The sequence below is a fragment of the Erinaceus europaeus genome, chromosome 14 (assembly GCF_950295315.1).
Source record: "Erinaceus europaeus chromosome 14, mEriEur2.1, whole genome shotgun sequence".
Taxonomy (NCBI): Eukaryota; Metazoa; Chordata; class Mammalia; order Eulipotyphla; family Erinaceidae; genus Erinaceus; species Erinaceus europaeus.
The window spans coordinates 11,126,672-11,154,439 of record NC_080175.1 but is presented as its reverse complement, the minus strand read 5'-3'; the positions used below and the strand labels follow the sequence as shown (position 1 = coordinate 11,154,439).

The window sequence follows — 27,768 nt, the reverse complement described above, 5'->3', positions numbered from 1 at the left end:
TAAGTTGCCAGTTTTTTTTTTTTTCCCTCCAGGGTTATTGCTGGGCTCAGTGCCTGCACCATGAATCCACCACTCCTGGAGGCCATTTTTTCTCCCTTTTTGTTGCCCTTGTTGTTGTAGCCTCATTGTGGTTATTATTATTGCCATTGTTGATGTTGTTCATTGTTGGATAGGACCTAGAGAAATGGAGAGAGGAGGGGAAGACAGAGAGGGGGAGAGAAAGATAGACACCTGCAGACCTGCTTCACTGCCTGTGAAGCGACTCCCCTGCAGGTAGGGAGCCAGGGGCTCAAACCGGGATCCTTATGCTGGTGCTTGCACTTTGCGCCACATGCGCTTAACCCATTGCGCCACCACCCTACCCCCAGTTGACAGATTTTTATGGCCCACAAATAATGTTCTAAATATCCAAACACTCTTGACAGAAAGAAAAAAAAAAAAAAAAGGCTGCTCACCCAGCTCTAGCTACTTCCTCCCTGGAGTTCCTGCTTAATATATCTAACTGCCACTGTGGCAACTTCTTTTAGGTGTTTACATACTTAAAGATGAACCTTTATTTTCCACTCCCAAATCTATTTCTTTCCAAGTCTTCCCCATCCCAATAAAATTCTAGTCTTCTAGACTCTTTGGCCAAAAGCCTTAATGTCATTCTTCACCCCCCCTCTCCAGACACACACACACACACACACACACACACACACACACAGACACACCTTTTATTTCTTTCTTTAAATTCTTTTATTACCTTTATTTTATTTATTGGATAGAGACAGCCAGAAATTGAGAGGGTAAAGGGGTGATAGAGAGGAAGAGACAGAGAGATACCTGCAACACTGCTTCATTACTTGCAAAGCATTCCCCTTGCAGGTGGGGACCGGGGGCTTGAACCCAGGTCCTTGAGCATTGTAACTAAACATATGTGCTCAACCAGGTGCATCACTACCTGGCAATGTTTCTTTCTTGTTTATTTTTTAAAAGAAAATATGTTATGTATTGATTGATAGAAAGAGAGAGACCAATATCTCTGATGAACATAGATGATAAAATATTGAGCAAAATTCTAGCCAGTCAGATACAGCAGTATATTAAAAAGGTTATTCATCATGACTAAGTGGGGTTATCCCAGGGATTACAAGTTTGGTTTAATATACGTAAATCAATCAATGTGATCCACCACATCAATAAAAGCAAGACCACAAACCACATGGTCATATCAATAGATGCAAAGAAAGCCTTTGACAAAATACAAAATCCCTTTATGATCAAAATGCTACAAAGAATGAGAATAGATGGAAAACTCCTAAAGACAGTGGAGCCTATATATAGCAAACCTACAGCCAACATCATACTCAGTGGTGAAAAACGAAGCATTTCCCCTCAGATCAGGTACTAGATAGGGCTTCCCACTATCACCATTACTATTCAACATAGTGTTGGAAGTTCTTGCCATAGCAGTCGGGCAGGAGCAAGGAATTCAAGGCATACAGATTGGAAGAGAAGAAGTCAACTCTCCCTATTTGCAGATGCCATGATAGTATACATAGAATAACCTAAGGAATCCAGCAAGAAGCTTTTGGAAATCATCAGACAATACAGTAAGGTATCAAGCTACAAAATTAACATTCAAAAGTTAGTGGCATTTCTCTATGCAAACACTAAGGTAGAGGAGGCTGAAATCCAGAAATCAATTCCTTTTACTATAGTAACAAAAACAATCAAACATCTAGGAATAAACCTAACCAAAGAAGTGAAAGACTTGTATACTGAAAATTATGAGTCACTACTCAGGGAAATTGAAAAAGACACAAGTGGAAAGATTTTCCATGCTCATTGGTTGGGAGAATTGACATCATCAAAATGAATATAATACCCAGAGCCATATACAAATTTAATGCTATCCCCATCAAGATCCCAAACACATTATTAGGAGTATAGAACAAATGCTACAAATGTTTATCTGGAACCAGAAAAAACCTAGAATTGCCTAAACAATCTTGAGAAGAAAGAACAGAACTGGAGGCATCACGCTCCCAGATCTTAAGTTGTTTTATAGGGCTGTTGTCATCAAAACTGCTTGGTACTGGAACATGAATAGACACACTGACCAGTGGAATAGAATTGAGAGCCCAGAAGTAAGCCCCCACACCTATGGACATCTAATCTTTGACAAAAGGTTCCCAGACTATTAAATGGGGAAAACAGAGTCTTTTCAGCAAATGGTGTTGGAAAAAATGGGTTGAAACATGCAGAAGAATGAAACTGAACCACTATATTTCACCAAAATACAAAAGTAAATTCCAAGTGGATCAAGGACTTGGATGTTAGTCCAGAAACTATCAGATACTGCCCCGACCAGCAGGGCGGTGAACAGGGGCTAGGAACCCATAAAGACCTGGAATGAAAGGAACACGAGACACGAAGAATGACAGCAAGACAAGTTTCTGATCAAGCTGCAAAATTTTATTGTGTACACAGGCATTATAAGGCTTTGGGGAAGGAGAGGGAATGCTGGAGGAGGGGGAGGAGGAGCAATCTTCAAAGCGGAATGTTCCTTGCAACAAATGGTGGAAACCAAACTGTGTGTTGACTCACTTGTGTTGACTCACTTGATTACTGATAAATGGTTTACCTAAGGGGAAATGGCCTGCCCAGAGGGGAATTAACACTTGTCTTGAGGGGTTCCATTGTCTCAAAGCTTATCATCTATCAAGCAGAGAAATGGCTCCTGGCAAGATACTTAGAGGAAAATATTGGCAGAACTCTTTTCTGCATAAACTTTAAAGATATCTTCAGTGAAACGAATGCAATTACAAAGAAGACTAAGACAAGCATAAACCTATGGAACTACATCAAATTAAGAAGCTTTTGCACCACAAAAGAAGCCACTACCCAAACCAAGAGACCTCTCACAGAATGGGCAAAGATCTTTATATGCCATACATCAGACAAGAGGATAATAGCCAAAATATATTAAGAGCTTGCCAAACTCAACCACAAGAAAACAAATAACCACATCAAAAAATGGGGGGAGGACATGGACAGACTATTCACCATAGAAGAGATCCAAAAGGCTGAGAAACACATGAAAAAATGCTCCAAGTCGTTGATTGTCAGAGAAATGCAAATAAAGACAACAATGAGATACCACTTCACTTCTGTGAGAATGTCATACATCAGAAAAGGTAACAGCAACAAATGCTGCAGAGGTTGTGGGGTCAAAGGAACCCTTATGCACTGCTGATGGAAATGTAAATTGGTTCAAACCCTGTGGAGAGCAGTCTGGAGAACTCTCAGAAGGCTAGAAATAGACCTACCCTATGATCCTGCAATTCCTCTCCTGGGGATATATCCTAAGGAACCCAACACACCCATCCAAAAAGATCTGTGTACACATATGTTCTTAGTAGCAGAATTTGTAATAGCCAAAACCTGGAAGCAATCCAGGTGTCCAACAACAGATGAGTGGCTGAGCAAGCTGTGGTATATATATATATATATATATATATATATATATATATATATATATATATATATATATATATACAGTGGAATACTACTCAGCTATAAAAAATGGTGACTTCACCATTTTCAGCTGATCTTGGATGGACCTTAAAAAATTCATGTTAAGTGAAATAGGTCAGAAACAGAAGAATGAATATGGGATGATCTCACTCTCAGGCAGAAGTTGAAAAACAAGATCAGAGGAGAAAACACAAGTGGAACCTGAATTGGAATTGGCATATTGCACCAAAGTAAAAGACTCTAGGGTGGGTTGGGGGGGGCAGAGTACAGGTCCAAAAAGGATGATAGAGGACCTAGTGGAGGTTGTATTGTTATATGGAAAACTGGGAAATGTTATGCATGTACAAACTATTGTATTTACTGTCAAATGTAAAACAGTACTTACTAATAAAGAAATTAATTAAAAATAAATAAATAAATAAATATGATTAAAAAAACTCCAGTTGCTTTGACAGGACCAGGCCAAATGACTGAGCTCAGTCCAGATATTCTGTTCCTCTATTTTAGCCCAGTAAGAAAAAAAAAAAAAAGAACTCAGGAAAGACAAGGTGGCCCCAGATCTTTAAAAAGGGTTCTTCTAGTAATTTTGTGATCATAACAAGGCTCTAGATGAGTGTTATTCCCTTCATATCCCAAAGGATACTCCAAAAACGACAAGCTAATTGCACAGAGTTGAGACATTTCCAGACCTTGTTCCTCCTATTACTGAGACTCTTTCATTCTGCAGGAAAAGAAGTTTGCTATGAAAGGCTAGGCTGCTTTCAAGATGGTCCACCATGGACAGGAACTTTGACAAGACAGCTGGCAAGTTTACCCTGGTCTCCAGAGAAGATAAATACTCGTTTTCTGCTCTACACAAGACAGAACCCCAGAGTCCACCAGGTACAGGAGTGTGTTGTCTTCAAACATAGATTGGTCTATTAACATAATGCACCACTCTCTTCCTGGCATAAACTATTGATTTAAAAGCAAATATTTCTGACTAAGTGTTGTGAGTCAGATATTTTATTCTTGGCATTTAAGTATAAACACTGTTCTAAATCTAACTTTTCATGTAAGATGCATTTGCCTGAGGCTCCAGAGGTCCCTGGCATTACCATTTGCCGGATCTAAGTAGTGCTGGTCTCTTAAAAAAGAAGAAGAAGAAGAAGAAGAAGAGAAAGAAGAAGAAGAAGAACAAGAAGAAGAAGAAGAAGAAGAGGAAGAAGAAGAAGAAGAAGAAGAAGAAGAAGAAGAAGAAGAAGAAGAAGAAGAAGAAGAAGAAGAAGAAGAAGGAGACAGTTTGACACTGCATTCAGTTAATTCATTAACTGAGAACCTCCCAAGTACTACAGTAGGTACTAGGCATTAAATCAGATAAGCAAGACAGAGCCATAAATTTATTGTATTAGAGATTATAGGGTATGTGAAGAAATACCTCTATTGCAACATGAGTTACAGTCTGTGATGTAAGATACATATAAAAAGTTCTTGGAGAACAATAAGAAAGTAATTACCCTCACCTGGGTGGTAATGCTAGGCACTAGGGAGGAATGTGAGGATATACATTTGAGTTTTTCCCTAAAGAAGGGCCACATCAAGATGCTTTCATGGAGAACAATAGGAAATTGGCCAAGAGAGTGGCATAAAGAAGAGAACCTGCAAAGCATGTCTACTGAATGTTAACATGTTTGGTTAGACTTGGAGGAAGGGGGGTTGTTCTTAGAAGTGTAGTTAGTTAGAAACCTTAAGCAGACATTGTGTCAGTGTCTTTGGGGACTAGACCCCAACCACAAGAGAAATGATGGCAAAGGTGAAACATTTGGGAAGACTTTACACTGAAATGCATTAGTGGAGTAAAAGAAGATATAAACAAGATGGGGGGGGGAAGCCTTCTGAATGAGAGGGCTTATCCAGCATACATTTGATAAGAGGTTAATATACAAGATATATAAAAGACTCCATGCAACAACAAAAACCACATAAAACACAACTGAGAAATGAGCGTGAAGATTTGACCATTATCCAAAGAGAACATGCAGAGGATTTCCAGTAGTCTGAGAAGATGAAAATGCTCCTTTCTACTGATTCCTAGAGAGACACTAATCACAATCTCAATGAGGTGCCTCCTCACACTATAGGGAGAACTCACCATAGGAACAACAGGAAGTGTCAGCAAGGAAGGTTATGAAGAAGAAACTCTCAAACACTGTTGGTGGGAATGGGAATTGGTGCAACCATTTTGGAAAACAGTATGGAAACTCTTCAAGTAGCTAAAAGCAGATGTACCACACAATCCAACAGCCCCACTTCTGAATAGCTAAAGAACATGAAAACATTACCACAGAAATGTATATTCAGTGTGTTGTCACTATAATGTTACCTACAAATGCTAGGATACAAGATATGGAATGAGCCAAAATGCTGCCCAGAGATGACTGGATTTGAAAAAGATGTGTTAGCTGCACACACAGTGGAATGCCACCCATCTATTAAAACATAAACTGTCACCACTTGCAGCAAAGTAGACAGAACTCAAGGGAGTTATGGAAGTTAAATAAATCAGAAAGAAAAAGGGAAAGTATTGGATTATTCAATTCATATGTGCAAATATGGGTATAAAATTGATGATCAGATAAAAATGAAATAGAAGCCAGTGGATACCGACATAAGTTACTTGAGGGGAAGAGGATGAAGGTGAAGAAAAGAGTGGGGCAGTTCTAAAAGAAAAGTAAGTTAGAGGCCAGGTGGTAGCACAGTGGGTTAAGTGCACAAATGGCGCAAAGCTCAAGGACCACCTAAGGATCCCGGTTGGAGCCCCTGGCTCCCCACCTGCAGTTGTGTGGTTTCACAGTGGTGAGGCAGGTCTTCAGGTGTCCGTCTTTCTCTCTGTCTTCCCCGCCTCTCTCGATTTCTCTCTGTCCTGTCCAACAACAACAACAGCAATGGTAGCAATAACAACAACAAGAGCAACAAAATGGGGAAAATGGCCTCCAGGAGAAGGTTCGCAGTGCAGGCACGAAGCCCCAGCAATAACCCTAGAGGCAAAAAAAAAAACAAAGTAAGTTAGAGACAAATTGTCTACTTTCTTCCTGTCAAGTTAGAACTTCATAAGGGCAGGCGGGAGCCATGCACATGGGCAGGTAGGCATAAGGGCTCTCCTGAGAATTTTAAACAAAGATTTAGGACATTTAATCTGGCTACCATCTACCTTCTTTCCTGGAGCTGGGAGAGCCTGTGAAACCATTTGGTACTGTGCTGTCCAACACAGCTAGCCCAGTAAGTCTATTAAAATTAAATTTAAAATTCAGTTATTTGGGGGCAGGTGGTGGGGCACCTAGTTGAGTGCACATGTTACAATGCACAAGTACCCAGGTTCAAGCCCCCAGTCCTCACCTGCAGGGTGAAAGCTTCACAAGTGGTGAAGCAGTGCTACAAGTGTCCGTCTCTCTCTCCTTTCCTCTCAATTTCTGGCAGTTTCTATGCAATAAATAGACAAAGATAATAAAGAGTATTAAAACGTTTCACTTCTTCAGTGGTGCCAGCGATACTGTAAATGCTCTAGTCATGACCTTCAACCCTCATAAGACTAGTTGGTTTTCATCCTCTAAAAAATACATAATAATGAAGACCAGTATTTTCTTTCTGTGTTTTTTGTTCTTTCTTTTGGCTAGTGACGGAGAGAAATTGAGAGATGAAGGAGAGAGAGGAGGAGGAGGAAGAGAAGAAAGAAAGAAGAATACTTGTAATACTGCTTCACAACTCATGAAGCTTCCCTCCTGTAGGTGGGGACCAGGGGCTTGAACCTAGGTCCTTGTGCACTGTCATGTGTGCGCTCAGCCAGGCACACCAAGACCAGCCCTAGAGACTAGTATTTAGGCAACGCTGGGTCTTAAAGCCAACCCAGAGGTTACTCAGTCTTCATCTGGTTATCACCTCAGCTTTGCTGGGGGTTCCTCTCACTTCTTCATAGGATTCTCATGACTCAGAAAGACTAAAACTTAGCCTGCTCATCTCCTTCTTCAAAACAGTTCTCTGGGAACAGAGACAAGAACATAATAGCTGTTCAAAGGACTGTATTTGGAGTTGGAATGAGGATCTGACCTCTTTTTAGATACATAAGTGGATAAATACTTTTGCATTTGGGTTTCATCACTTAGCAGAGAAATGCCCCCTAGAAAGTCTAACTGGGATTGATTTCAGTATGTGCCTTGTCAAATCCGACTTCTCCTCTGGGACATATGAGTAGAGGGTCCTATGATCAGATCATAAGTTGAATACCTAGTGGGTGAGTCCACAACTTCAGAGAAAGACTTGTATGGATTTGAACCTATTTTTTTAGGCTACATTAACTGTAGTACTTTTGAAGAAGTACTTTTTATTAGACCTTTGCTGACTGTAAAATTAGTATCTACCCACAGCATCTCAAGGGTGAAGTGAGGAACTCTGAAAATTGTTAGAACCATTTGCAGCATGTAGACATGAGTGCTAGCTTGACTATAATTACCATGTAAACCAATTTTATGACACCCTAAGTCCTTTTGTTATAGTCTCATATGTGTTTTAACTAGTCCAAAAGTTGTATGCTTAATTGTATGTTATTTAGCATAAGTAATTTACTTTTTATTTGGATTTCTTAAGTATCTAGACATGTGGTTTTCAAGTGAAAGGATTCACCATTGTTAACCTTGCTATTTGATGATTAGATTAATATTTTCTCAATAGAATTCCTTATACTCATGCCCTTTAATTTTTCTTATAACAAAACCTTGTTCACAGTGTACTAATGTCTTTGGGAGTTTTTCTATTAAAACAGTTCAACAAAATTCAACAAATACAAAAGGATAAAGGAGTCATATCCAATTCTCTTTAATTTGCTATTGTATTTCATCCAATGAGATTCTAACTTCTCCTTAGTTCATAGTCAATGGACAATATATTTTGATAGTCTTGCAACTGTATTTCTAAGTCTTTTCAAAAGTACTTCAATTAATTCTGTAGAGATAGAGAGAAATTGAAAGGAAGTGGAAGAGAGGAGAGAGAAAAAAGAGACACTTGCATTACTACTTCACTACTTGTGAAGCTTCCCCTATGCAAGTGGGGACCAGGGGCTTGAACCCAGATCCACGAGCACTGTAGCATGTCTGATAGACCAGGTGTGCCACCACCTGGCCCCTTTGTTCTAAGTCTTTTAGGGTTTCTCTAAAATTATGTCAGCAATCAAGACTTGCTTTACAAAAGGAAAGCCTACTGACATTTTAACTGAAATTGACCCAGCATAGTCTTACAAACACTGCCTTAAAAACAAATATTAACCTCCTTTCTTCATGATAACTTTCGACATTGCTTCTTTTTAAATAATGCATTAATGATTTCTTGTCACTTTTGCAAAATAGAGCAGTAACTATCTCTTGGGTACTAAATGTATTAAAGGAGATTGTTAAACATCAAATTTAATGTAAGACTTTTGAGTAGATTTAGGACAACCCTAGCAAATGGTCACCACTTTTGAATTATGATTTACCGTAATTTCTTTTCCATTCAAACAGGAGATCAGTGCGGTTAATTACGTCACTATCCAATCCTCACACTTTGGGACAGACAAGATCACTCGCATCAACATAGCTGGATGGAGAACAGATGGCAGATGGCAGCAAGACATGTGTAACGTAGGTTGTGAAGAGACTCTTCTTTGCATTGGAATGAGAGCTGTGTGTTTAGCATGAACATAGTTTGCCAAATGTTAATGTGTATTCATGGAAACCCTCCAGTCACACTGCCCTGGTTCCAAGGCCTCCGGTGAATTATTCACTTCCCATTTGCCTTTAGTTATTATGAATTGCACAACTTATGAGGAAAGCACATTCTTATAATTATTCTTTGGGAATTTTTTTTTTTTTACCTCTGACAAAAGATGAAGAGACATGATAAATTTCACACTTAACTTAAGGGGGGAGGGTGTTGAATGTCTAAGCTCACTCCATGAAATTAATGTTCCTCCCTTATACTCAAGATTAATTGGCTGCTAACACAGTAAGCAATTCATTATTTATGAGGCCAGACAGAGTAGGAGAGTCAGGCTGTCTAAATTCATAGCAGGGTTCTGCTTACTAGATCTGTGACCATATGCAGCCATTAGTTAACCTCACTGTGCCTCAGTGTTCTTGTCTGCAGAAAAGAATTATTCAGTTAGCCAAGAGATGTAAAGGCATGAACATGGGCAGTAGGCTCTCTACCTGTGTGATGTGTGTGCGGTGGGAACCTTCCGGAAATAATTGTTTGGGCATTCTGGCTTTCTTTCCTTCTTATCTTTAAATACTCACATTTGATCTTTGTGCCAGGCGTTTCTCAAAGTGGAGGACGTGAACTGCATCAACCTGGACTGGAGCAGTGGTTCCAGGGAGTATCTGCACGGCATCAACAATCTCCGTGTGGCTGGCGCAGAGCTGGCTTATTTTATCGATGTTCTTGTGGTAAGAAAAGTTAATTTTTAAAAAAGCTTATCTAACTGGTTTTCCATCACCACACCAAGAATTTGGGGGTATTGCAATATTTCTTCTAGAAGTTTCTCCAAGTACTGGACTCCGATAGATAATAAACATGAATGTGTGATAGCCTGAAAAAAGTTACTTCTAGTGAAAGTGTCTGCAGTTATATAAATCGCCACTAGGTGGCAGTATCTCTTCAGGCTCCTCTCCAAATGTCTCCTGCCACTACAGCCTTAGGGAGCTGGTTAGGAGCCCCTAGTGAGTTTTCATCAGTGTGTGAGTTGACCCTTAGTGGTTATAAACTATTTTCATCTCCTGAAGGCTATTTGTGTAGTGTGAAATGCAATTCTCCACAGAAAAGAGGGTTCAGAAATGGTTAATGGATTCGGTCTCCAGGTCAGTGCAAACAGAACTGAACCTGAACATTTTCTAAAAAAAAATAAAGTGTGGTTTGACCTTGAGCCATTTTGAATCTTCAGAGTTTCTTTAGGGATGGAAAGCAGTTCCTAACACAAGAGCAGTGAAGTTGAGGCCACAAGAACTGGGCTTTGTGGTACCTCAAGGTTCTGGAGTTGGTTTAGCAGTCTTCACACTGCGCTTGTGTGGGCAGGCACCATTCTGAGCAAAGACAGCTTGGTGAGGGCAAGACTGTATCTCTGCTCCCACAAGAGTGTAGGACCCAGTCCTGTGGAGACAAGCTTTGACAGTGGAGTCGAGAATGACAGCTGGGAGACTAGGAAAGGCTTGAGCACTGCTAGAGAGTCCACTGGGGAAAGAAGGAGGGAGCAAGCCACTCACTCCTCTGCCTCCTTGTCTCTATGTGCTGTTCCCACTCTGGGGGACTAGACGAGGAGGCATGTAGAGTGGGAGTTTGGAGCTGAAGAATATGTATATATTGTAATATATATATACATATATATATATGTATATATATATATATATATATATATATATTGTTCTTTGAAGAACCTTGGCCTCACTCTGGATGATTTCACTGCTCCCAGGCTTCTTTTTTTTATTTGCATAGAAAGACATACAGAGATAGTCAGAAATGAAGAGAGACAGACTTTAGCACCAGAGCTTCATTCAGTGCTGTGGTCTTTGCCTTGTGGTCCTGGGGTCTGAACTTAGGAGAGATGCCTACCCTACCTGGTCATGGCTAAAGTGAAGCCAGTGGAGCGGAGACATCCAGTGTGTACACTAACAGGTAGATATAGTTGACTTTGGAATTGACACTGGGTGAGGAGAGAGCTGAGGAGTCAGCTGCTGAATGGCGTTGCCTGTGGTGCATGTTGTGCTGTATGTGGGGTGTGTGGTACATATGCACGTTATGTGAATATGTGTATGCCCATATGCATAGGGGCTCTTGGCCACATAGTGCCTTTTTGCCTATTCTCATTAATTAATTAATTAATTTCCTTTTTGTTGCCCTTGTTGTACTTATTATTGTTGTTGTTACTGATGTCGTTGTTGATGGACAGGACAGAGAGAAATGGAGAGATGAGGGGAAGAGAGAGAGGGGGAGAGAAAGACAGACACCTGCAGACCTGCTTCACTGCTTGTGAAGAGACTCCCCTGCAGGTGGGGAGCCGGGGGCTTGAACCGGGATTCTTATGTCGGTCCTTGCGCTTTGTGCCACCTACGATTAACCCGCTGCGCTACCGCCCGACTCCCTGTGCCTATTCTCTTAATATACATCTTTGAAAATCAAAGTCACCCCAGACACTTGACCTTCAAGGTCAAGAGTAACCTGGGGCTCAGTTGCCTGTGAACTGCTCAGGGGGTTGGACCGTTGCATGTCTTCAGAAAGGGCAGGCATGGACTGGAAACTGAATCCTGGTCTGTTCTCTTATTCCTGACAAGGGAGGCAAAGAGGGCCTGGAGAAAGCTTCCCTAAGCCCAGCTTGTGCTCAGCTCTTTCCGGGGTGCGGAGGGGGCAGATGCTCCAGGATCTCTAGCCTGTGTGTGACAGAGACTTCAGCTCTTGCATTTTAAAGCACCTTAAAGATATCCTACCTGCTCTTTCAACTACACTTATTCTGTTTTTCTTTTAACGACCCACCAGAAGAAATTTGGATACAGCCCTTCTCAAGTGCACCTGATTGGCCACAGCCTGGGAGCACACCTGGCGGGGGAAGCAGGATCCCGGACACCAGGCCTCGGGAGGATAACGGGTAAGCCCGCCCTGGGGCCGGGCCTCAGATTCAGAAACGTCAGACATACGTTCTTCCAGGCAAAGTCAAGTGTCTGAACACCAAGGGCAGTAGCCAGAGAAAAGGTTAAGATCTGAGGACTCAAGACTCACCTAAAATCCAACAGGAAAGAACTCCCCAAGCTGAGGCTGTGGGCACAGGTGCCAGGCAGAGCCATGGGCGTGTCCACCTGCAGGGGCCAGAGAGGGGAGAGTCAGGAGGCCTTCCAAGCTGTGATGTGCCATGCAGCCTCCAGACAGGGTGAGTTCCCGGTCCCTTCTGGAGCTCAGTTTGCCCGGTGTGCTCTCTCAGTGATCAGCTGGTTGCTTCAAGGCATTTGCCTGGGCCATTCCAGTTGGACTTCTTTTTTCGATATTTTCTTCTTAGTGATTTAATATTAATTTATAAACTCATAAGATAATAGAGGTATAATTCCATATGGTTTCCACCACCAGAGTTCTGTGTCCCAATCACCTCCATTGGAAACTTCAGTAGTTCTCCCAAGGTCACAGATATAGGCTGATTTTCTGTCTGTCTGTCTATTTATCTATCTATCTATCTATCTACCTACCTACCTACCTACCTACCTATCTCTATTTTTTTTTTTGCCCATTTTTCCTATGTTTCTGCCTTCACTTCCTTTATAATCACACCTACACAAATTACTACTTCTGACTGTCTGTCCTTTTTGCCTCTTTTCTCTCAGATAAGTGAAGCCTGGCCTCCTCTGGTGTTTTCCAGTTTCACTTCCCTTTCAGTGATGATATAAAACAAGATTTCTAATGACAAAAACTTTGGGTTCCAGTGGAATCGGGGTTCAGAGCCTCCTGGTCATTTTCCCTTATTATTTATAAGGGAAACTTATAAATAATAAGGGAAACTATGAACTATGAACTATGAACCAAAATTCTTTATGCCTTGCAGAAGGTGGGAGTTCTGGCTTCTGTAGTTGCTTCTTCATGGACATGAGCATTGGCAAGTTGACCCATACCCCCCACTCCATCTCTCTTTCCCTAGTGGGGTAGAGCTCTGGATAGTGAGGTTTTGGGATTCACTGGTGAGGCCGTCTGCCCAGGGAAGTCAGGATGAATTCACAGTAACATTTGGAACTTGATGGCTGAAAGGCAGTAAGATATAATGCAGGAAAAAAAATGCTTATTTAAAAAAATTATTTATAAAATGGAAATACTGAAAAGACTATAGGATAAGAGGGGTATATTTCCATACAATGCCTACCCCCGGAGCTCCATATCCAATCCCTTCCCTTAATAGCTTCCTTATTCTTTATCACTCTGTGAGTATGGACCCAGGATCATTATGAGATGCAGAAGGTGGCTTCTGTAATTGCTTCTCTGCTGAACATGGGTATTGGCAGGTCGATCCATACTTCCAGCATGTCTCTCTGTTTCCCTAGTGGGGCAGGGATCGGCTTATTTTTTTTCCCTTCTTTTTTTATTATCTTTATTTTTTGGATAGAGATAGCCAGAAATTGAGATGCTAGGGTGAGATAGAGAGGGAAAGAGAAAGAGAGAGACACCTGCAGCACTGCTTCACCACTCACAACGCTTTCCCTTGCTGGTGGGGACAGGGGGCTTGAACCCAGGTCCTTAAGTATTGTAGCAAGTGGGCTCAGCCAGGTGCGACACTACCCAGCCCCTAAAAATGCTTATTGAACAGGAACCAGTTGGAAATATTTTTCACATCTGTCTTGCATAAACCATGACATCTAGAGTTAAGTTGCATGGCCCTAGAAACTGGGACTTAAGAGCGTGAGGTCCTGAGTACTGCTCCCAGAGCCATGTGTCATAGAATGATCCTCCATCTCTCTCTTTCTCTTTAATACATACACAGATCTTTAAAAACAAACAGGGGCCAGAGAGATAGCTCACCTGGTAAGGCATGAGCCTTGCCACACATGAGGCCCAGGTTGGAGTCCCAGTACTGTAAGAAGATACCACAGCATTGGGAAGCTCTGGTGCAGAGGTGCCTGTCTGTCTGTCTGTCTATCTATCATCTGTCTATCATCTCTCTCTCACCTGTCTTATCTATCACCTATCTGTCTATCTATCACCTACCTACTTGTCTCTCTAGATGAATGAAAAAGTTGGCCAAAAGCAGAGGAATCATGCATGCATGGACAAGGCTCCAATTTGGCAAAAATAAAATGAAAATAAGTTGCAGAGTAGATGAATACAAGAGCCCCAACTCCCCCAGTGTGGCTTGGCTGCATTTCTTCTGGGAGTTCAGGAGATGCAGTGCCACAACGTGCCAGAGTCTAGGTCTCCCCAGACCCGTCTGTGGAATCCATCCTCACGGAGACCCCGTGTGACTTATTAGTGCGACTTTCCAGGTCTTTTCCATCTGCATTTGAATTGACTCCCCAGATGAATTTGACCAGTTGCCCCCATCACTGTGTTTAAAACCTGCCCTCCTCTTGGTTTCTGTCACTCCCAAGTCCTCTGGGCTGTGTGGTTTGTCTTCCAGCTCCTGACTGGCATCCTCCAGGCTGAGTTTTCTGCCTCTGACACACTGGTGTTCTTCAAGCTTCATCCAATTGATAGAACTCCCACTCTCCTCTTCCTTCTCATGCTGTCACTGCTTTTAGAGATTATAACTCATCGGAAAAAAAAATTAGAATAAAGCCTGATTGCCTGGGCAGGCTGAGTTCGCTGAGACAATAAATATCTCCTACCCAGCTGGGGCAGCACATTCATTCCTCACTCATTCAGGCCAGGTCCTGAAGTGGAACAGTCACAGCTCGGCTACAGGCTCTACTCTGGGGCCCTGTCTCCACTTTCCAGCAAAGAGGTTTTGCTAAAGTAAGAATCTGATCATAAACCTCCCCTTCTGTAAATGTGTAAAGACAACCAGATGGCATGCAAACTCAGGCAGCTCAGATTTCCTCTGACTCTTGCATACAGGGCTGCCTCCGGCTTTCACTGGATTCTAGGCCCCTGCCTCCAGACCTCCTACCCTCTCTTTCTTCTCTGCATGGTGATGTTCATTGCCCTGGCAGCTCAGGTCCCCACGTAAGCATACATAGCCTCACTTCCAGTATTGTTTCTCTGTGCCTGCCCAACGCCACCGCTTACCTCTGTCTCTGTGCCGAGCACAGTGGATTTTGAGGGGCTCTACCCACCAAGCAAAAAGCTCCTTGATGTCAAAGCTAGACTTCTTCCCTTATATCCAAGTGCTGAACCTTTTTCTTGACACTGTAAGTGCTTGAGAAGTGGATTGTCAGACGTGTGAACAAGCAGATCTCTGAATGGGCATAGCATCTTAGAGATCCATAGACATCTTACTTTAATTAATGGGCTGGGAATCTGGATGCCTGGGCTCTTAGTCCAGATGCTGCTGCTGCTGCTGCTGCTGCTGCTGCTCCTTCTTCTTCTCCTCCTCCTCTTCCTCCTCCTCCTCCTCCTCCTCCTTCTTCTTCTTCTTCTTCCTCTTTTAATGATTTTTTATTAGTGATTTAATAATGATTGACAAGATGGGTACATTTCCATACAGCTCCCACCACCAGAGTTCTGTATCCCCTCCCCTCCATTGGAAGCTTCCCTGTTCTCTATCCCTCTGGGAGTATGGACCAGAGATGTTTATAGAGAGCAGAAAGTGGGAGGCCTGGCTTCTGTAATTGCTTCTCTGAGTCCAGCTGCTTCTTAACAAGGCACTTAGCAAGTACCAAGACTCTTCGCTTTCATTTATAATGTGGTGATGTGGAACTTGGGGGCTGTTACCTGTTCAAACCCCATTTGCTAGGTTTAGCCTCAGCTGAGGACTGGACTTGTATCTTCTTTTTTTAAAAAAAATATTTTATTTATTCCCTTTTGTTGCCCTTTTGTTTTATTGTTGTAGTTATTATTGTTGTTGATGATTTTGTTGTTGTTGGATAGGACAGAGAGAAATGGAGAGGAGGGGAAGACAGAGTGGGGAGAGAAAGTTAGACACCTGCAGAACTGTGAAGCATTCCCCTGCAGGTGGGGAGCCAGGGGCTCGAACCAGGATCCTTAGGCCGGTCCTTGTGCTTTGTGCCACCGGCGCTTAACCCGCTGCACTACCGCCTGACTCCCGGACTTGTATCTTCTTAACTAGCTTAACTGAGATACATGTCTATATCTTGCAGGATTCATCTTTTACTTTGCATACAAATGCTGCAGTCCATAACCTTAACTGTGTAGCTGGCATTCCATGGACAGACCCCAGAATAGCCATTTGCATTTGCTGACTTTGTTGGTGGCGTTGCTCAGGCATAGCTCCTCTCATGTGCAGGAATCTGACGTTGCAATTTATACATCTCCTGCATCTATGTGCTCAGCATGTGACTACACTGTCCTGAGTGTGGCTAGACCTATATCAACACTATTTTTAAAAAGAATGCTTCAGGGCTGGGCAGTGGCACATCCGGCTAAAAGCACGTTACCACACAAGAAGACCCGGTTTCAATGCCCTAGTTCTTTTCTGCAGGAGGGAAGTTTCAGGACTGGTGAAGCAGTGTTGCATCTCTCTCTCTCCCTCTCCCTCTCCCTCTCCCCCCTATCTCCCTCTCCCTCTCCCTCTCTTTCTCTCTCCCTCCCTCCCTCCTTCCCTTTTTCTTTCCCTATTTCTGACCCTAAAACAAAAAAGAAAAAATGGCCACCAGGAGCAGTGTTGTGGTTGTGTATGCATTCAAGCCCCAGAGAGAACCCTGAGGATAAGCAAACAAACAAACAAAAACCTATCTCATCTTCTCCATCTCTCCTTCCAAAATGACACCACCCACATGCCCATGTTCAGAACATGACTTGGCAAATCGTCATTTCGCTCTGCTCCAGGGCTGGACCCGGCGGGGCCTTACTTCCACAATGCTCCCAATGAGGTCCGTCTGGACCCTTCAGATGCCAGCTTTGTCGACGTCATCCATACAAACGCAATTCGCCTTCTCTTCAACTTTGGTAAGTTTTTCAACTCAACAGAAACCACTCTGTGGCATAGATGTGGTTTTCTTTGTTGCGTGTTTCTTTGTTTTTACCCTGTTTTCATCTATTTCAGGTTCGGGCACAATCGATGCTTGTGGTCATCTTGACTTTTACCCAAACGGAGGGAAGCACATGCCTGGATGTGGGGACATAGTCACTACCCTTTTAAACTTTCTTTTCACTTCTCCGAAAGGTAACACTTTTGGCCACATGCAGGCTCCATTGTATCCTTAGCTCTCTCCTTGGGCAGAATCTTTGTCTTTTGTTTATAATAGAATATAAAAAATTCTATTTTATGGGACTGGGTGGTGGTATAACCAGTTCAATGCACACGTTATCATGTGGAAGAATCTTAGGGGGGATGCTTGCAAGCTGTGAAGCAGGTGTGCAGCTCTCTCTCTCTCTCTCTCTCTCTCTCTCTTCTCCAGTGTTATTGCTGGGGCTCAGTGCTGGCACTATGAATCCACTGCTCCTGGTGACCTGCTTTGCCACTTGAGAAGTGTCCTCCCTGCAGGTGGGGAGCTGGGAACCTGAACCCAGATCCTTGCATAGGTACTTGCCTAAGTGCACTTAACCAGATATGCCACCACCCACCCACCCATTTCCCCCTCCCCTCTCAATTACTCTCTGTTCCATCAAAAGGCAAGGTAAAGAAAAAGGGAAAAATGGCCACCAGGAACAGTGGATTTGTAGTGCCAGCACTGAGCCCCAGTGATAAAACCTGGAGGATGGGGTGATAGGGGCCTTTGCGGGGGGGGGGGGGAGGTATGGCCTAAATATTAGTTGGGGCTATTTTAAATTTTGGCATGTTGTTGGAGAGGAGGAAGAGGATTTTTTAGGGGCATGGATTACCTAGGGATAGATAGTCCTTACTGAAAAGATAACATAAAGAACCTAGTCATGTGAATGTAGGGGAAGAGGACAGTCCAAATCTAGAAGTGGTGATGGCAAGTGCAAAGGGCCTGGGGCAGGAGATGAACTTCATGGAAGGAAGGGACCTGTGGTAATTAGAGAAAGTGGAAGTAAGGAGAGGAGCAGGGAATACAGTCAGAAAGGACCAGGGGCAGAGGGTCATCTCTCAGGGTCTTCTAAAGCATAGTAGAGACTTCAGTTTTTACTCAGGTGAAGTGAGAGCCATGGGAAGATTTTGAGCAAAAGAAAAACTTTTTTTTTACTGAATTTTTAATAAAAATCACATTAAGTCACTAACTAATCACGAATTAAGTAAGTGGTACCTAACCTTTTAAATTCATATCCGATAATAATAAATCTATAAGGCTCCGGCTAGTTACAAGTGCCCGCCCCCAAGTTATTATTTGGGAATCTCATACTTCACTATCTCTTTATGTTATCAACATATAAATAACAAAATATGCCACACATAATAATAATACATAATGGTATGATCTATGGTGGCACAAGAATAAATATCTGGGGGGCCAGGCTGTAGCGCAGTGGGTTAAGCACACGCACATAGCGCAAAGCGCAAGGACCGCATAAGGATCCCAGTTCGAGCCCCAGGTCCCCATCTGCAGGGGAGTCGCTTTACAAGCGGTGGAGCAGTTCTGCAGGTGTCTACGTTTCTCACCTTCTCTCCTCGTCTCTGTCTTCCCCTCCTCTCTCCATTTCTCACTGTCCTTTCCAACAACGATTACAACAACAATAACAAGGATAAACAACAAGGGCAACAAAAGGGGAAAAATGGCCTCCAAGAGCAGTGGATTTGTAGTGCAGGCAATGAGCCCCAGCAATAACCCTGGAGGTAAAAAAAAGAATAAATATCTGATGATTCTACGTATCTCACCAGCCAGTGCTATGCTGGAATGCCCAGAGACTATAATTGTTTGATCTTTCATTTGACTGATGTAGACACAATTCATGACACCAAGGTGACTCAGATTTCTTCTTCATTGTAGATAAGTTCCAAAGTTTTGATTCCTATTCTAAAAGGGTAAATGTGATTAGAAGTACCTGTTAAAGTGATGACTTTAAAAAACTTGTGAACTCATAGATGCTCAAAATGAACACTAAACCAATTCCACATACTACACAAAGTCAAACTTACTCAAAAAGGCCTATGTAAATGCATTTCTATTTTCCATATTCAAAATGCTTTATACAAGGTTAAAACAGAGATCGGAAGACTCCTTTACATAACTATATTAAGTGTTTGTGCATACAGCATCTGAAAGTCTGGAAAGCATTAATTGAATTAAAATATACATTTATCATAAACTATCATTTGGAGACAATATAAAATTTCCTATAGCTTTATTGGATTAAACACACATTTATCACTTATATTGGTCTTTTAGATGAGTTTTATGACTTCAGACTATTCTAATTTATCTGGCATCTATAAATACAAAGACATCTACTTAAATTTTGGGGATTCATACATAGCTCTAATGAAATTTTGTCTAAACCACAATTAATTGTGACTAGAACTCTGTACCTAGAGGCATGATGTAAAAAAAAATGTCCTTGTTTTGTTTTTTAAAGTATAATGCCAGTTATTACTCTGCTGACTACTTTGTGTTTCTGAATCAAGCTGATTCACTTCTCTAGTCCATCGCAAACCAAACTGCTTCATGAGCAAAGTGATTTTGTTACGCGCGCCTCCAAGACTCTTGGTTTAGGCAGAATCCTGCTTGCCTTCTGCTCCTCAATATGGTCATTGGGGGAACTCATAGCATTGCATCCACATGGGGGCTGGGCTGGGCTACACTGGCCGGGAAGGTCCGTGATGGTGTTCCCTGTTGGGAACCATCTCTCTCTCTTTTATTTTCTTTTAATAATTTAAATTTTTTTCATGTTTATTCTCTTTCGTTGCCCTTGTTTTATTGTTGTAGTTATTATTGTTGTTATTAATATCGTCGTTGTTGAATAGAACAGAGAGAAATGGAGAGGAGGGGAAGACAGAGATGGGGAGAGAAGGATACACACCTGCATTTCTGCTTCACCACTTGTGAAATGACGCCCCTGAGGAGCCGGCGGCTTGAACCGGGATCCTTCCGCTGTACTTGGGCTTTGAACCACCTGAGCTTAATCTGCTGTGCTACCGCAGACAACCTTTTTTTTTTTTTTTTGCCTCCAGGGTTATCGCAGGGGCACAGTACCTGCACTACAAATCCATTGCTCCTGGAGGCTATTTCTTCCCCTTTTTTGCTCTTGTTTATCATTGTTGATGTTATTAACATTGCTGTCACTGCTGTCCTTGTTGAATAGGACAAAGAGAAATCGAGAGAGGAAGGGAAGACAGAGAGGGAGAGAGAAAGACAGACATCTGCAAACCTGCTTCACCGCTTACGAAGCGACACCCTTACAGTGAGGAGCCTTGGGCTCGAACCAGGAGCCTAATGTCTATCCTTGCCCTTCGGGTCATGTGCGCTTAATCCGCTGTGCTACTGCCCAGCCCCTAGTTCTCCTCTTTTGTGGCGCATCTCTCAAGGCTTCTCTCCCTGGCCAGTTGACCGGTAGTTCTTAAAATGGAGGCTGAGTTCCAAGAGAGCAAGTGTGGGAACTGGAAGTCCCTTAAGAGCAAGTCCATTCCTCCAGCTTCTATTGTCAAACATTTAACTACATTGATAGAACCTAAGTAATGGTTACTTTATCACAGGAGATGAGAAATTCTACCCAGGTTCAACAGCTGTACTATACACCATTAACTACCCCCATAAAAAGATTCAAAAATCTTATACAAAAATGTTTTTAAATTTTTTTATATTTATTTTTTTCCCTTTTGTTGCCCTTGCTGTTTTTTATTGTTGTTGTAATTATTATTATTGTTGTTATTGACATCATTGTTGTTAGATAGGACAGAGAGAAATGGAGAGAGGAGGGGAAGACAGAGGGGGAGAGAAAGATAGACACCTGCAGACGGGCTTCACCGCCTGTGAAGCGACTCCCCTGCATGTGGGGAGCCGGGGGCTGGAACCAGGATCCTTATGCCTCTCCTTGTGCTTCGAGCCATGTGCACTTAATCCCTTGCACAACTGCCGGACTCCCACAAAAGTGTTAAAAAATGCAAGTTTAAAGAGAGCATTGATGACTGGAATGCAGTGATAACTTCAGGATGCAAAATATATTTTGATCTGGTTTACTTAGTCTGCAATAATCCTAGTTCTGGGGGGCGGGTACTAATGTCATGCTGACAATTACAGAGCTCATTTGTCTTTAGTGTTCTCTATAATGTCACCCACCAGTCACAACCTGAAGCCCAGCTGAAAGTGTGCACTGGTTAACAGTGCTGACTTTTTTATTTGATCTTTATTTATTTGTTGGATAGAGACAGCCAGAAATCAAGAGAGAAGGGAGAGAGAGAGAGAGAGAGAGAGAGAGAGAGGCAGAGAGACATCTGTAGCACTGCTTTACCACTCATAAAGCTTTCCCCCTGCAGGTGGGGGCTTGGGGGCTTGAACCTGGGCTCTTGTGCATCATAACATGTGTGCTCAACCAAGTGTGCCACCACCCGGCCACCAGTGCTGACTCTTGTGACTGAATAGGAAGGAATTCGGTCCTTCCAGCAGACACTGGAAGACAAAGTGTTAACTGGTCAAAGGTGGAAAGATTGTGTGAGCAACCTCTGTGTACTTATTTCAGAGTCAGGAAAGTGTTGGGGATATCAGTCTCTAGCCTTTCTGTTATCATGCTTGAGTGCCTACCCTCCACTTTTTTTTTTTCCTGCCAGGGTTATCACTGGGACTCAGTGCTGGCACTATGAATCCATTGCTCCCAGAGGCCATTTTTCCTTTCTTTTCTTTTTCTTTCTAATTTTTATTAGATAGGATAGAGAGAAATTGAGAGAGAGGACAGGGAATCAGAGAGAGGGAGAGTAAAGATAAACACCTGCAGACCTGCTACAGTGCTTGTGAAGCAGACTGTGTACAGTTAGGGAGTGGGGGCTTGAACCTAGGCCTTTGTGCTTGGTAATATGCGTGCTTAAACGGATGTGCCACCGCCCAGCTTACCTTTATTATTATTTATAGAGTCACACAAAGAATGTGTCAGTGCAGAGAAAGGAATGTGAATATAACACCAAGAAATTTTTAGTATCAAGATTACGTACAAGTCTGGCTCTATGAATTTCCCGTGAAGAAACTGTCATTTAAAGTTATTTCTCTAATAAGTATTCTATATTACTAGTTATCAGCCAATCCATTCATTGTCATCACTGAACTGAGAATTGTTTTCACAGAAATAATCTCCTTCCTGAGTTGCAACCATGCCCGAAGTCATCAGTTTTACACTGAAAGCATCTTCAACCCTGATGCATTTGTTGCTTACCCCTGTAGATCCTACGAATCCTTTCAAGCTGTAAGTAAAGTATCTTATAGTGGAATTTTATTTTTCTGGAAGCATGACCAGCCAATTAATAAAACTTAGGACTTTGAGTATGGAGGGGGGAGCGTCTTTCATTTTGGAAAGTAATAGATTCTGTGCTGAGTATGGAGTTGCTGAAGGGCTTAAATAAGTAAAGCTGCTATTTGTATTCTGGTTGCTTCAGCTCTTTTGAGGATTATATCCAATTTTGATTTTTTTGAATATTTGTTATGCAATAATTAGATGCTACTGTGTAACAGGCAGAGAAGTCCAGGGCAGATTTTTTTTTCCTCTGTGTATATATTTTAAAAGTCATCTTCAATGATGCCCTGAGAAGGCTGAAACCAGTCAATAGCTATGATCTCACATATTACTGTTTAGTTGGAGCATGAAAATGATTTTATAAAGAAAAAAATTGAATTATTTACATAGAGCAGAGATAAGGCATAGATAGCTCATAGGCGTGTTTCTCCACTCAAAATGCCAAATCTCATTTTGCTTGTGTCAGAAAGCATGCAGCACCAGGACTGAGCAGAACTTTCTTTTTTTCGTTTGGTTATCACTATGAAGAGGAGAAAGCAAATCTGTTTTCAGTGGGAAGTGGAAAGATTTTCGTGTGTATTAGAGAACTAATCTGTTTACTCAGGCTAGGGAGACGTGGGGCTTCGGCCGAAGCATACTGTCAGTAGCAGCATGTGGTGATGGGGTGTTAGAGCAGGAGAACTTTCCCTCATCTGATAGACAGACCACTGTGGATTGATGCCTTCAGTCCATCTCACATCCCACTGAAGTGCCCTTCTGGGAAGTTCTCCAGTCAAACACCAGATTTGCCCCTACAGACGTCACTCCTACATCATCAATCTTCCAGCCCCTGGTGATGCTCTAGCTGGCTAATGGACTGGGGTATTTATTATACCAAAAACAGGTGGGAGTCCTCAGTATCAACACACCTTATGACATAATGAGGTTCAGTCCTTCAGACTGAAGAAACTTAGGCTTCTGGGGCATACTAATTGGGGGCTATCCCCCCCAAGAACACTGAAGGCATTTCCTTGACATGTGTTTTTAAAAAATATTTATTTATTTATTTATTCCCTTTTTGTTGCCCTTTTCTTATTGTTGTAATTATTATTGTTGTTGTTACTAATGTCATTGTTGGATAGGACAGAGAGAAATGGAGAGAGAAGGGGAGGACAGAGAGGGGGAGAGAAAGATAGACACCTGCTGACCTGCTTCACCACTTGTGAAGCAACCCTCCTGCAGTTGGGGAGCCGGGGGCTCGAACCGGGATCCTTACACTGGCCCTTGTGCTTTGGGCCACCTGAGCTTGACCCGCTGTGCTACTGCCTGACTCCCCTCCTTGACGTGTTTTACTGCACTTTTAACAGGATGGTATTAAAATAGATAAAAAATGAAATGAAGAGGGCAAGCAAGATAGCTCACCTAGGATGTGGCCTGCATTGTTATGGCCTAGGCCTATGTTTGAGCCCAGTCCCCATTACACTGGGGTGGTGTCTTCCCCCCTTTCTCTCTTTCAACCTGAAAAAGCTGCCCTGGCTTGGGGAAACCCTAGTGACTACAAAATAAAAAGAAAAAATAGTAAATAAAATTTAAAAACTAATAATTAGAATAAATTAGGGATTCTGAATAAATTAGGGATTCTGTTTTCAGTCGGTCTAGTTCACATGTTCACATTCTTGCACCCTCTCTTACCAGCTGTGCAGCACTGAGCAAGTCATTTAACTTCTCTGCACTGGAGTTTCTTCATCTGTTGAATGAGATGATGGAAACCTTTTTAGTACTAAGGGTCTGTGTGGTGGCAGTGGCAGTGGCAGGGGGTTAGTTCATTAAATGCACAAAAAAGCTTTTAGATCGGTGACTGTCACAAGATTAGCTCTCCATAAACACACACCCCCTTTTTATAATTGTTGTTTATTTGTTTTTGCCTCCATGTTTATTGCTGGGGCTTGGTGCTGGCAATAAGAATCCACTGCCCCTGGCAGCCATTTTTTCCATTTTATTGGGTAGGACAGAGAGAAATTGATAGAGAAGAAGAGAGAGAGAAAGAGAGAGAATGGGAGACCCGCAGACCTGCTTTACTGCTTGTGAAGTGTCTCCTAACACCCCTGCAGGTGGGGAGTCAGAGGCTCAAACCTGGATCCTTGCCGGGGTTCTTGCACTTAATACTATGAGCACTTAACAGGTATGACACCACCCCCTTAGTGTTTTTGTTAGAATATTCCTTCACTTAAAAAAATGAATTAAAAATGAGCTGTTTCACGGTAATGCTAGCCTAAATATCTGTGGCTTTAGATATCTAAATAGCAGATACACAAACACTGATACAGATGTTTTTTTAGCTAGCATTATACTAGTCTTATTTTGGATTTTAAAAGCATACAGCTAAATAAATGTTATAAATCACTAATATAAATCTAAAAATAAAATAAAATAAAAACACAGGTAAATTTGAAGTTGGGTATTTTCCATTCATACCCTCCCCCAGTGCAGAATTTAAAGTGATTTTGATATATATATATATATATATATATACATATATATATGTATGTATATATATAATAAATAATAACATTCTGGATTTGATTTGGGGATTAAATACAAAAATTTGAGACCCCTATTAATGTTGACATCCACCCACTTGATTTAGTTTGTGAGAATCAGTCACTTTACTAGTGTATACTTTGATTGTTTTCAGCACTGTTATCAAAAGTATTTCCTTTATAAACATATCTGCATGTCTCCTCGGTTTACAGGCAAGTTTCTTTATGGAATATAATAGATGTGAGATTGGAAAAACCTGTGAACATGTCTGCCTTTACAAGACAGTATCAAAATTCTGGGTAGTGTGTTGCAATTTGTATTTCCATCAGAAGCAAATGAAAACCCTCCACACCGTGTCACCATCTTTACTTGTCACTGCCAGTTCTTTTAATTTTGCAAATCTGCTGATTAGAAACTGTCTGTCATGCAATTGCCATGCCCGTTTTAACCTGTAAGATTAAGCATCTTTTTATATAGTTAGTAACTACTTGAGCTTTGTCTTCTGTGGGTTGTCTATTCACATCATTTGCCTATTTTTCAATAGACTGTTATCCATGTTCCCTTGGTTATTTTTAGTTTATTTTGTTCTTGCAGACAGACAGGGTGAGCTCTTAGGCAACTTAGTTCTCTTTAAGTGCACTTGATTTAGATTTGAAGGATTTCTTACAGCTTAGTAATATATCATGAGCTTGTTGATGGTTAACATTTCTAATTACCTCTTATTTCTGTCACCAGGGAAACTGCTTCCAGTGTCCCAAAGAAGGTTGCCCAGTGATGGGTCACTTTGCTGATAGATTTCACCTCAAAAATGTGAACCCCAATAGGTCAAATTATTTTTTAAACACAGGGAGTCTGTTCCCATATGCCCGTAAGTATTGTAGTTCAGTTTTATTGCAATGCTTGAAGGTATTTGGCTTTAGAAATTCAACAGTTTTCACTAGGTATCTACCAAATATCTGGGCATGAGGCCAGACTCTGGGATTTCAGTGGAGAAAAACAATACAGTGAGTTCAGGCTTGTAGGGAAGATGGGGGGGGGGGGGGTGACAACAACAACAAAAACCTGTTTCTGTGCCATTCTGTGCCTTTGAACCCCAGAATCACAAAGATAAGCCCCCGTGCTGTGATGTCTCTTCCTCTCTCTGAATGAAAGAAATATCAGCCTAGAAGCCATGAATCTACATATGTGTGAGCCCCCCTTCCCTAGCTCTACCATAACAAACAAACCTAGTAATATATTTTCTGTTAGGTATTCAAAAAAGAACATCCAAAGCCAGCCCAGGGAAGCTTTTTGAGGAAAAGTGATTTCTAAACTAACTCCTGAAAGATGAGTAAGAATATTCAAGACAGAAAAACTGAGGAATTGAAAAGACTCCCTCCCTCCCCACCTCACTTGTCAGAAGTGTGGAGAACAGGAGAAGATAATCTGAGGCAGAAGAGATAAAATGATAAAAGTCAAATAGTAAAATGAATATCTTGTGGAGACCTTTCATATCTGTGTTTTTTTCTTTGGGATAACTGAAAATCACTGAAAGAGAAAAAAGATATATGTATCACACACACACACACACACACACACCACACACTAATGGTTGTGTGAGTCACAACAGAGCCGGAAGGACTTGACAGCAGCTGTTGCTTCACCTCCACAAGAAGTGATGGGTGATGGATATGTTAACTAGCCTTCCTGTGGTTAGCATTTCATATCTGTGTCTGTCAAAGCATCACATTATATGACTTTAAGGGTACACAATGCTATGTGTAAACTTTATCTCAATAAAACTAAATAGTCCAAAGAAAAGGTAAAGTCCAGAAATAACAGATTGTCAAAGAATAGAAACAAAAAAAGTGCCTTGGGAGAGGCAGGAAATGGAGAAGCCATAGATGATTCTGATGAGGAGGATTCTTTTTATTTTATTTTTATTATTTTTTTAATTTAAGAAAGGAGACATTAACAAAACTATAGAATAAGAGGGGTACAATTCCGCACAATTCCCATAACCCGATCTCCATATCCCATCCCCTCCCCTAATAACCTTCCCATTCTCTATCTCTCTGGGAGTATGGATGTAGGGTTGTTGTGGGTTGCAGAGGGTGGAAGGTCTGGCTTCTGTAATTGCTTCCCCGCTGAACATGGGCGTTGACTGGTCCATCCATACTCCCAGTCTGCCTCTCTCTTTCCCTAGTGGGTTGGGGCTCTGAGAAAGCGAAGCTCCAGGACACATTGATGGGGTCGTCTGTCCAGGGAAGTCTGGTCAGCATCTTGCTGGCATCCGGAACCTGGTGGCTGAAAAGAGAGTTAACATACAAAGCCAAACAAATTGTTGAACAATCATGGACCTAAAGACTGGAATAGTGCAGATGAAGTGTTGGGGGGGTATTCCCTGCATGCTCTTGTGTACTTCTGCTTTCAGGTATATATTTTTCCCCTAGTTTATGGGCACGTGTGAACCTATGCTCTATCTCAGGGGACCTGGACTATATCTAGGTTTGGGGACTTTATAGGGGAGTGGACCACCTGGAATGGAATTAGAGAATACTATGAAAGGAAAGGTCTCACCCGAGTGATGAAGCTGAAGGCTTGTCATTCCACACCTGAAGTCTCTGGTCACAGTCTGAAGTGAAGTATGCTGGGGTGGCACTCGTTGCGTTGATTAGGTTGCGGATGCAATATTATTTGATTTGAATTGAGAGCAGCATGAAGAAAAGTGTGCCCCACCCTAAGTTTCCAGGACTGGGGGAAATATAG

The 27,768-nt window shown here is 41.9% G+C and overlaps 1 protein-coding gene across 1 annotated transcript in view; it reads left to right on the top strand.

The window, feature by feature from the left end:
- The first annotated feature begins 3,883 nt into the window (after positions 1–3,883).
- The window catches only part of PNLIPRP3 (pancreatic lipase related protein 3), a 30,633-nt gene continuing 6,748 nt past the window's right edge, over positions 3,884–27,768 (top strand). The window contains exons 1-8 of the mRNA XM_007518453.2: positions 3,884–4,404; positions 9,051–9,170; positions 9,843–9,974; positions 12,055–12,163; positions 16,993–17,112; positions 17,210–17,329; positions 22,334–22,452; positions 25,756–25,888. Coding sequence (XP_007518515.2) covers positions 4,132–4,404; positions 9,051–9,170; positions 9,843–9,974; positions 12,055–12,163; positions 16,993–17,112; positions 17,210–17,329; positions 22,334–22,452; positions 25,756–25,888 — 1,126 coding nt within the window. The 5' untranslated portion in view covers positions 3,884–4,131. The remainder of the gene's footprint in view (positions 4,405–9,050; positions 9,171–9,842; positions 9,975–12,054; positions 12,164–16,992; positions 17,113–17,209; positions 17,330–22,333; positions 22,453–25,755; positions 25,889–27,768) is intronic.